This window comes from Cupressus sempervirens, chromosome 2 (assembly GCF_028749045.1).
Source record: "Cupressus sempervirens isolate cs-2001-9-10 chromosome 2, ASM2874904v1, whole genome shotgun sequence".
In the NCBI taxonomy this organism is placed as follows: Eukaryota; Viridiplantae; Streptophyta; class Pinopsida; order Cupressales; family Cupressaceae; genus Cupressus; species Cupressus sempervirens.
In genome coordinates, this window is record NC_143119.1 from 526,883,646 (window position 1) to 526,894,343 (window position 10,698).

The 10,698-nt window shown below is 36.3% G+C and overlaps 2 protein-coding genes across 4 annotated transcripts in view; one reads left to right on the forward strand and one right to left on the reverse strand.

The window, feature by feature from the left end:
* LOC149573272 (mitochondrial Rho GTPase 1-like) overlaps positions 1 to 5,282 on the forward strand; it is a 175,858-nt gene extending 170,576 nt beyond the window's left edge. For all 3 annotated transcript variants that reach the window (XM_089814485.1, XM_089814486.1, XM_089814484.1), the window contains exon 16: positions 4,813 to 5,282. In XM_089814485.1, the coding sequence (XP_089670611.1) occupies positions 4,813 to 4,886 (74 nt within the window). In that variant the 3' untranslated portion in view covers positions 4,887 to 5,282. The remainder of the gene's footprint in view (positions 1 to 4,812) is intronic.
* LOC149573274 (uncharacterized) lies at positions 60 to 1,348 on the reverse strand. Its single transcript, XM_089812126.1, has 2 exons — positions 1,072 to 1,348; positions 60 to 884 (listed from the first exon to the last, which is right to left on the reverse strand). The coding sequence occupies exon 2, from the start codon at positions 857 to 859 to the stop codon at positions 86 to 88; it is 774 nt and encodes a 257-aa protein (XP_089668252.1). The 5' UTR covers positions 860 to 884; positions 1,072 to 1,348; the 3' UTR covers positions 60 to 85.
* Positions 5,283 to 10,698: the final 5,416 nt, after the last annotated feature.

Consider the following 10,698-nt stretch of genomic DNA (forward strand, 5'->3'; position numbering starts at 1 on the left):
AAATAAAGTGCAAGTGTTAGTAAAAAATTAGGAAATAAGTTATAACAATTAAGATTTAAAATATAACAATGAACTAAAGTGAATCTCAATTATTTACAATTACTAAATAGTAAAATACTAACCTTCCACTCATATCCTTGCGATTAGGCGGCTTGTACCCTTTGCCTGATATTGTCATTGCATTCACCATATTGACCCAATAGGGACTATCAGCGGCATTCATTGAGATATTGTTGAAAAACCAAAAATCAGCTGCTGCAATATCAGTTTGCTCATGCACCTCCTTAAACCATGCAGTGCCCTCTAATGATGGCTGTGCTCCAGGTGTGTTCCTGGGCACAAAATAACCACCTATCCCTGATGGGGATCCGGATGGTGATGATGAAGAAGTAGATGTAGAAGAAGTGGAACCGGTAAAAGAGAAATTTTGTTTGCGGATCCGTGGGCCACGAAGAGATCCTGGTATGTTCTCAAGTGCTTCTTCTTCCTCTTGCATATCAAAAGGAGCTCCTTCAGATTCAGCTATGGCTGCCCTCACAGATAATTTTGCCCTCTCCCTATTCAATTTTTTCTCTTCAGCAGCTGCAAGTAGGGCATGGATGAATCTTTTTTCTTCATCAGTTACCTTGAGACAAGGATTTGAGTCATGTTTCTTTATGCCTGCAAGGTGGTATTTGAGGCGGTTTATGCCTCCAGAAATAATTCTCTCACAGGGAATGCATATCACCTTCCCAATATCATTTGGACTTGGAGCTTCATAGGCATACCGCCATGCCTTATCTCTTGCATTTTTAGGCCGAGTGCCTATATATCCAGATGGGCATGGTGTTTGTGGCCACTCTTCTTGCGGGTTTGTCATGTTTTCTTAATGCTTGTCCGCTGCCCTACACATAAATAATTAAATTTATAGAAAAACGAATAAAAAAAGTTAGAACTTAGAAGCTAGAAGTTTAGAACAACTAGGGTTTCAACTTTCAAATGATTTGAAATCATTTACAAACAACAACAAAAACAATAAAAGCTTTGCTTAAAACTATAAAAAGTTTTCAAACAATGATAAGATGAACATACCTGGAAAGAAATTTCTCTTCTAAATTCGGTTAGAATCCTCCAAAATCCACTCCAATCTGCCTTTAATCACTTGCAATCAGCTAAAACCTTCTTTGCTCCACACAAATGAAAGAAACAATGCAAAAAACAATGCATTTTGACCTATTTAGGCGTCATTGGCCGCGGGTTCCCTGAACCGCGAGTTTTTTTACATAACTCGCCGAGTTTTTGACTAAAACTCGCCGATTACTCGGCGAGTTTTTGGACTCACGCTGAGTTTTTTGGCAGGCGAGTTTTTGGGCGATTTACCCGCCGTCCCAAAATACTCGGCGAGTTTTAAAAACTCGTCGAGTAACCGACGAGTCTTCCATCTATGGTTTAGACTAGCAGACTATGGATCACATCTTGGCACTGCGGGCTATCATTGAGGAGGTTGGACATTGTGTGGTGAAAGTTTATTGTTGTTTTGTAAACTTTCGCAAGGCTTTTGACTTCATTCCTTGAGGGGCCCTTTTATAGAGACTCAAGGACATTGACACTTTAGATATTCTCCTAGTTGCGATCATGAGACTTTATGAGACAGTGGTTGGCAGATTTAGGACTCCTGGGGACTTCTACAATCCAATTCAGAGCACTATTGGGGTGAAGCAAGGCTGCCCACTTTCACCCATTTTATTCAATATCTACATTGATAAGCTTGAGACTTTTCTTAGAGAGGCCTGCCCAACTCATTGCTGCCACTTACACCAGGTCCTGATCAACGTTCTCCTCTTTGCCGATGATGTGGCTCTTTTAGCCTCCTCTTCGGAGGGGCTTTGCAACTTATTGATGGGTCTGCCTCTCTTGTGATCAGCGTCAACTTGCGGTGAATCTGAGCAAGACTCAAGTTATGGTCTTTAACTATTTGAAGACCTCTCATCTTCACTTTAGCTTTCAGATTTGGCCGATCGACATTGTCTCCTCATACTTATCTTGGGGTCAAGTTTTCTGGCCGCTGCTTCAGTTTGAGCCTGCTCACCTACCCAGGGTTGCCAAGGGGATGGGTTCCCTTGCCCTTCTTGAGAGGGAATGCTTTGGGCACCACTTCTAGGACACTGAGTCCAAATAATCTCTTATGAATTCTCTGGTTAGACCGACAGTTTAATACGACTCTGTGATTTGGGGACCTTGTCTTCTCGATTCAGATTGTGCCTCAGTTGAGCAGGTCTAGACCCTTCTCCGCTGGATTATTAGATGTCACAGGCATACTCCGCACAATATTATCTTGGCTGAGTTCAGGGTGCATCCTTTCAGGCTTAGCGCCATCTTTGATTTGGTTTGGTTTATCCACCGCCTCAGAGGCTTTGCGGACTCTGCTGATGGCTGCCATAGATGCTCCTACCTCACCTACTGCTCCTCAATTGATATTGCCAGTTCTGTGACTATGACCAAGGCTCGTCGTTGGTATACCCAGACCACTACTTTATTGAGCTTGATTGGGATTGACATCGATTGTCTCCGACCTTACCAGTTCACTTTGGATGCCCCTGCCCATCTCCTCTCATCTCGGCAGGAATTGAATGGGCACGTCAGATTGGACATTTACAAACAGTACATCACCATGACCTAGATTAACCCCCTTGGGGATCTACGCCCGCGGATGGCCTTTTGCTCACAACACTTTTTGGAGACCTAGGACGAGATTATTGTGCATCCCTTTTACTTGAGTCGTTGTTGGTGTCATGCCCTCTGCATCTCTCTGGGTTCATCCAAAGTCGGCTCTCATTGGCTTCGATGCCAAACGGATCACCACCTCTCCAAAGACGATCGGGTCTGCCGCCCTTGCACTTTATCTGAGACTGAGACTAAGATCCATTTCATCTTCATGTGTCCTATTTACTACGAGATTAGAGGCAGGTTCCACTGTTGATTTAGAGATTGCAGATCCCTTGCAGCCTTTTTCGGCTACCCTAATTAGTGATGCTTAGCACTCTACCTCCGTGAGGCTTCTCAGCTCTGTGATGACACTCTGCAGCTCATGTTTCCCCAGCGCCAGGCCTTGGATCAGCTCATCACCACCTTTTTCCTGCCCATGTCTCCCTACAGGGGCATGAAACGGCCGCTCATTGCACCTGTCTCCATCCTCACTAGATCCGGCAGACCTTGTTGCGGATTCATCAAACATCGACACCCTTCCTCCAGCTTCACTTAGAGGTGATCCTGGATTTGTGATCGTTTAGGGCCATATCCTTTAGTGCCGAATTACTTCTTACTGAGAAAGGATAGTTAGGTCTTTTCTCTTCTTTTGTTTCCTCTCTTTGCTTTTTTTGTTCGCTCCTTCTTGGACACTGTTTAGTGTTCCAGCTGGGTTTCTCCCCCTTGATTGTACTCTTTTTGTTCCTTAGACCCTTTGTTGGTCTCTTGTTGGACATTAATATTATCTTATCTTGTCTATGAATATTTTCAGCTGGTATGAGAATCTTAATTGTGTTAAAGACTTAAAAATAGTCTCTATTGGGTCTTGAAAAAGGTTTTTGTAATCTCAAATAAGATTGTATTCAAGATGCATGAGAAGGTGCTCGTACATTCTACTGATTTGAAAAAGCAAGTTTGTAACGTTCCCATTTCAAAATGAAATCAAGTTGAAACCCAAATGCACATCGTTAATCTATTGTGGACTCTGGGGAATTTGTATTGAAAAAATGGGAGCATAATTATAATTCACAAGGATCATAATGTCATTACAGGTGAAAGTTATTTTTAGTATAAAATGTAATCAACAATTATAATAAAGTGGGCCTCAAGTAAAGTAAAATCTATAAGGGAAGGTCTCTCACAATTATAGTGTATTTAAAAAGTACGTCCTTTCTAATATCAGTCAAGGGGAATTTGAAGATTTGTCTTTGGGAGGAAAACTCTATTTAAGGAAGGTCATCCAAGGAGGAATATTGATCAAGTATTTTATTTCTCATTTCTACTCTTCTTTGGACCATTGAACTTCATATAATTAGAACAAAAACTTTTTAGGTGTGGAGTTGTAAGACAAAAATCTGCAATATTTTGCAACAATTATATATAGAAATCATCATCACACAGAATTTAATTGCTTTTCTAGTTGACATCGATAAATGCTTTGAGTTAATAACATTTGCTGTGTGTTAGCAAACGTGATGACTATTTTTAAAGGGGAATAGGTGCGCCCTGTTGGAAAGGTAATATAATTCCAATAATAATTGCATGGGTGTGGTATACATGTAGTCCCTTGAGTGTAACGTTTGTATTTGAGTCTTCTTATATTGGTCTCCATTGCTGAAGGTTTAACTTTATTTCAGTTTTAATTGCTGCCTTTTCATATAACAGCTGCTTCATATTTTGAAGGTGTATAAAAGAAATGAAGTATATAAAGCACAAGAATGTGCAGATGAAACTCTTATTTCTGGCTGGGGACTTCAACCATTTAGTGCTGTTCCTTGATCTGCTTCTTCGGACTAGCTAATTTATTTTCCATACATAATTTCATCCTTTTGACTAAATAGCAATCAATAACATAATAACTTTTAATTTGATTAGTGGAGCTAACCCTGAGAAATTATTGGAGTGGATTAAAATTGTGCGAATATCATAATTACTCTTTAGGGAATATTACAAGATTTGACATTATTATTTTTGATACCTTTATTATATAAGAGGATGCAGTAACCAACATACATGCTGTAGGTATATCAAATCCTACCAAGCATTCCCCGTAAGCCTGTCTAATCTTTCTATCACTTGTCTCTGCAGTTGGAGCAGCAGTTGCAGTTGTGGGATTAGCAGCATACAGAATATATGCAATAAGAAGAGCCAATGCTAATTAATTTCAGACGGCTTCCATAAAATCCTCCATTAGACTCTATATTTCTTTTCTTTATTATAGCTCGTAGCTATGTGGTACTTACCAACCAATAAAACTCATTTTGGGTGACCTTTTAACAGGGGCAAAGGTGTAGGATTTATAGGGCACAGAGAGCACATGTGCTTCTCTATATACTCGTGGCATTCAGTCTTCAGTTTTCATGTATTTGTTCAGAAAGTTAAAATTATTCAAATTTTAGAAAGGGAGAATTTTACAATAGAAGTTAGTTTCTTCAAATTGTCACGCAGGCTTGGTTTTGATGCTAAGGTTTTAACAAATATTTGGTGATTGTGTATCGAGGCATGGAAATTGAATTTTAGAAAGGGAGAATTTTACAATAGAAGTCAGTTTCTTCAAATTCTCACCCAGGCTTGGTTTTGATGCTAAGTTTTTAATAAATATTTGGTGATTGTGTATTGAGGCATGGAAAGGAATTTGTAATTAATGCAATCTACATCATGTAATAACATATTGAAAAGTTGACCAGTCTTAGGGATCCACTTCTTGCAGGACAATTTACCTTTTTGCTGGCCCGGCATTCAGTAAAATCTTCGAGCACAGTGTATTAGTGCATGTTCCTATGATCTATAAATTGTTTAATGTTAGAAATTGATTTATTTACAAATCCTTCATTTGTAATTAGCTATTAAAAGAGAGGAAACCATTGTCAATTGTATGTTGTGCTTATCAGATTTCATTAACTCGTCCATTTTGCTTAGGATGCAGTATTTATAATAACAAAATTGCAGAACTGATTCAACATTTTAGATCTGTAGTGAAATTTAAGAAGACTTTCAAGCGATATTTTCTTCTACATGAACACATGACAAGAAAAGAGGAATATATATTCTAGAACCATTTTGTGTTAAAAACCTAATATATTAGCAAGCACACAATCGTTACATTCAATTAATAGAGAGGTGAAAGTTTTTCCCTGGGTCACTGACCAAGCTAAAGACCAATACATTGACCTTATGGCCAAGATTAAAGATATAGTAAACCTTGTCAATTCGCCTACAATATGTGAAAGATTCTGTCCTTGCAGATTGAGAAAATATTGTTCTGTCAAGCAATTCCTTAAATACATCTGAAATTCTGGCTAATGCCAAGTCTAAATAGCTCACATTCCTTATTAGTCCCTGCCTTGCATAAGGCAGGGTACTAATGTTTCCGGTGGGGGTCACGTCCATTAATTTTTTCCAACTAAAGACAATGAATTTCTAAAGTTAAAAAGCTATTTTAAAAAAAAAAAAATTTTGAATTGAGAATTTTATTTATTTTTGATTGGCTGATGGCATTTATGCTAGGGGTAAAACTAATTTTTTGACATCAGAAATTGGGGAAAAAAAATTCTGGAAACTTCTTTCTACTAAGTGTGTCCGAAATCGAATTCAATTCCAAAATTTCTTAGGTCTGTCTTGCCCATACCCGACAAATTAAAATAAGAAGAACAGGTCATTACATCAAACACAAAACTTAAAACTAAAATAGCTGGATGTCGTGGCAGCAGCAAAATCCCCTCCTCCATGTGGCATGGGATTCTAACACTGGTGCGCATTGAGACTCTCAGATGGGCTGCTGAAATAGGAAACATTTCCGTCAGGCACAGAGTACTAATGGTGCGCACTGCCACTCATCTTGCTAATCCTGGTGCTCTTGCTGCTAGAAGAATATGAAAACCCATGTCCACGTGGAAGCTGCCCTCCTCCCCTAGACTTGAAACTATTTAAAAACCTGAAAATCTTTTTATTTTTTTGTTATTTGATTTTAATCGCTTACTTTGTATTTCTTATGGAATATATTTTTTAAATAAAAATATAAAATTATTAAGTATAAGATGAAATAATTTCTATTATAATTTCAATTGAATAACAAAAAATATATATATAAATGAATCATATTTAATATTTTGAATTCATTAATAAGGAAGGTGAAATATTAGGTCTGCTCTGCAAGATGGCGAATAAGACAAATTTGCAAGGAAACTTTAAATCTTCCGCTCCATTCCAATATGTGTACCAGCTTTAGAAGAAGGAACTCGGTCCATTGATTACCAGCAACAAATTCGAAGCCCTTTCCTCTCAAAATAGAGATCAACTGAGTAAACCCATAATAGGCACGAATAGGTTTGAAAACTTAATCCAACAGCATAAAAACAGTAATGCCGAAATTATCGAAAGCCAAAATTGTAGAAATGAGGATGGATGGTAGATCACGCAAAGCAGGAAAAAAAAAATCAAAATTGGCGACAATAGGGCAAAGGAGTTGCAACAAAATTACAAATCCAAAAAGAGTTTTTCAATAGAACAAAGTATGCTCCTCTGTCAAATCAAAACCCTAGCCCAAGGAAGCTAGGCTAAACAAGGCAAGTAGATCGGCTTAAAACAATTTCAGAGGCCAATAAAATTCCTTTAGGCCCTATGTCAAAGAGTTTTCGGAAGACATTGGAAACTTATGTTTCACTAAAGAGTAGCTGTGAAAACATCCCACGGAAGGCAACATTCCACCTAGCAAAGGAGGCTTACATTCCACTGCATTGGAAGAAAAATTGAGCAACAATCAATCAAAGAGAGGCAAGAAAACCTAATCCAAGATCTCCAATCAAGAACAAAAACAACGAAGGAATAATCATCAATAATTCGCATAGTGAAGGAAGATGGATAGATTGCGTAGAAAAGGGCATCTATATGTACTGGAATGGACCACCAAAATATAGAATCAAGTTGGTATGCATCATATCTAAGAAATGGGGCGACAAGGTAAGTAACATAACCTCTTTTGTAGATAAATATTGGCTCATTCTTTGTCAGAATTCAAAGGACAAAGCTGAAATTTTAAGTTCTGATAATTACTTCTATAAGGGACATCACATTAATTTCACAGCATGGCAACCAAATTTTAACAAAAACTACATTAAAAATATAAAAACAATCAAATGGATGGAATGCTTAGAAATACCATTGAAACTAATGGAGGATAATATCATAAAGAGAATTGGCAAATCTTTAGGATCTCTCGTAGGTCTCGAAGATAGCAAAGTTAAATTTAATAAAATTAGGGTTTTGGTAAAATGAAATCTAAACAACACAATAAGTAGGAAAATTATAACCAACAGATCCATTTACAACTTATCATTCAGAGAATACTCAGGAGATATAGATAAAATAAAGGATCCAAACTTAACTAAACTGCATATCAAAAACAACATTAAAGACAATATAATAACAAAAGGAAGCAGAGGTATGGGAAAAGAAAGGAAAGCAAAAGAAGTTGTAACAACAAAGGATAACAAAGGAAGCCAAAGAGTAGCAGAAGAGATTAATAATCCAAATAAAAGAAATCCAGATAATAAAGAATAATTCTTACAAGAAAATATGGATATAAAAGGAATGAAGGAAAAATATTGGATGGCCAATATAAACTATTAGCACTCACTAGACAAATTTTAAAAATGCAAGGATTGCCAAATGGAAAGAGAGATAGTAGAAGAAATGAAACTCAATATTAAAAAAGTAAACAAGTTATTCCATGAAATCCTTCTACTACAAAATGATTTGATAGATCAAAGCATATTGGCGGAAGCTGTTCACAAAAATCATAAAGGAAAGAGGATACAAATATCAGAAACAGGGGAAACATCAAAGAACAGAAACAATCATATTGGAGTCCAAGGAAAAGAACAATCAGAAGTCTTAGTTGAAAAATCAGAAATTGAGCAGACGGAACAAAGAAATAATAAAGGAAATGATCCTACAAATGACAGAGTTCAAGGAAAAGCCCACCAAATAAGGACTTGAGAACAAGAAGTAAACATCCCTCCGAAAAATTCAGCTCAATGGAGCAACATCACTATCAAAAAGAAAGTGAAAAAGAAGAGTTACAAATTTTGGCAAACTCCCAGTAATGGTAAGGAAATGTTTGCACCAATCACAGAAGGAACAGAATCATAATCAGGAATAAGGATAACAACTCCAGAGCTAACAAATATGTTAATTGAAGAGCAAATTATATGGAATGACTTGGGGGACAACTCTAATAAAGGTAGAAACATCAAAGAGATCAAGGTATCAGGGAAAGACCAAATCTCATAATTTAAATATTATCAAATTAATAAGATGATAGTCAAAGAAATAATTACAGAAGACCTCCAGGAAAAAGAATATCCAGTGATAGCGGAAAAAGTGCTAAAGGATCAAAATTTGGAAAGGATAGGTGTATCAGTAAATCAAGACGGAATGAGGACACCAAACTGCAGGAAAACAAAGCAAAAATGAGGAAGGAAATTGCTAAAAGAACTTAGGGAGGCAGTAGGATAGGTAAAGGAACAAACCAAGATTTTTGATATTCTATAAAGCGGGAAGGGGAAGATCCTTCCCAAGGATCAATGAAAATCATAACTTGGAATGCTAGGGGCTTAAATGACCCTAGTAATAAATGTTTATTAAAGTGCAATCTCACCTTATTTGATTTAGACATTACATTATTACAAGAAACAAAACTAAACAAAGAAGAGGGAATAAATTTAAATCAGAAACTAGGGAAGTGGAAATCAAAATTTAATCAGTCATAGGGAGCTCCAGGAGGACTTGAAATCATTTGGAATTCTCAACAAGTGAATATAGAAGAAATAACCTCCAACACTAACTGGACGAGAAGTAGAGCAGTCAACACAAAATCAAACATACAATTGATTATAATAAATGTTTATAGGCCCACTCAATCAACAAAGAAATTAGCTGTCTGGAATGAAATCAACACATTTATCAATTCAAAGCCAAATGAGACCATCATCATAGGTGGAGATTTCAATGTTGTTTTAAGAAAAGAGGAAAAATATGGAGCAAATAATTCAGTATCTAGAGCCATGGAAGATTTCAAAAACTGGATCTAGAAGGACTCCCTCATTGATATTATCACCAAGAACGGTGTATATACATGGAATAATAGAAGGAAAGGTTTTTGTTATATAGCAGAACGTTTGGATAGATTATTCCTGAAAGCCGAGCTCAACAAAATGGATAAAGCAGTAAATGTAGAAATACTACCAATGGCAGGTTCAGATCACTTCCCAGTAAAGTTGGAAATCAAAGAGCAATTTAAACCAAGCAGGAATCCATTCAAATGTGAAAAGATGTGGTTTATGGACAAATCTTTTATGGATCGGATAAAAGGATGGTGGTAGGAAGAACAATTTTAGGGATCAAAAATGTTTTGTTTAGTTTCAAAATTAAAAAGTATTAAAGAAAAAATCTTAAAATGGAATAAAACACAATTAAAAAATATGTTCAAAGAAAAAATAGATATAGAAGAAAAAATTAGTAATTAAACAAAGAAATTATAACTAAGGGGATGAATAATGAATCTTACCTATTAGAAAAAGAGTACCTATTAAAACAAGAACTATTAGCAAAAGAAGAAATATTCTAGAAACATAAATCTAGAGAAAAGTGGTTGTTAGAAGGAGATCGCAACACAAAATTCTTTCATAATAACACTATTTACAATAGAAATTGTAATAACATAACAAAGATTAAGAATCCACAAGGTGAGCAAACTAAAAATCCAAAAGAAATAACTGATATCTTTATCAATTATTCTAATGACACCCTTAATAATTTTGACTCTTCTAATAGAGTAGATCAAGAGGAAGTGTTAAAATGTATTCCCAAGTTGATCATAGATGAGGATAATAAATTCTTAAATAAACCTTTTACTCTTCAAGAAGTCAAAATGACGCTTTTCAATATTAATCCAGATAAATCCCCAAGTCCAGA

Excerpts from the sequence above, each read along its gene's own strand:
- LOC149573274 (XM_089812126.1), bottom strand. The coding sequence starts at position 859 with ATGACAAACCCGCAAGAAGAGTGGCCACAAACACCATGCCCATCTGGA.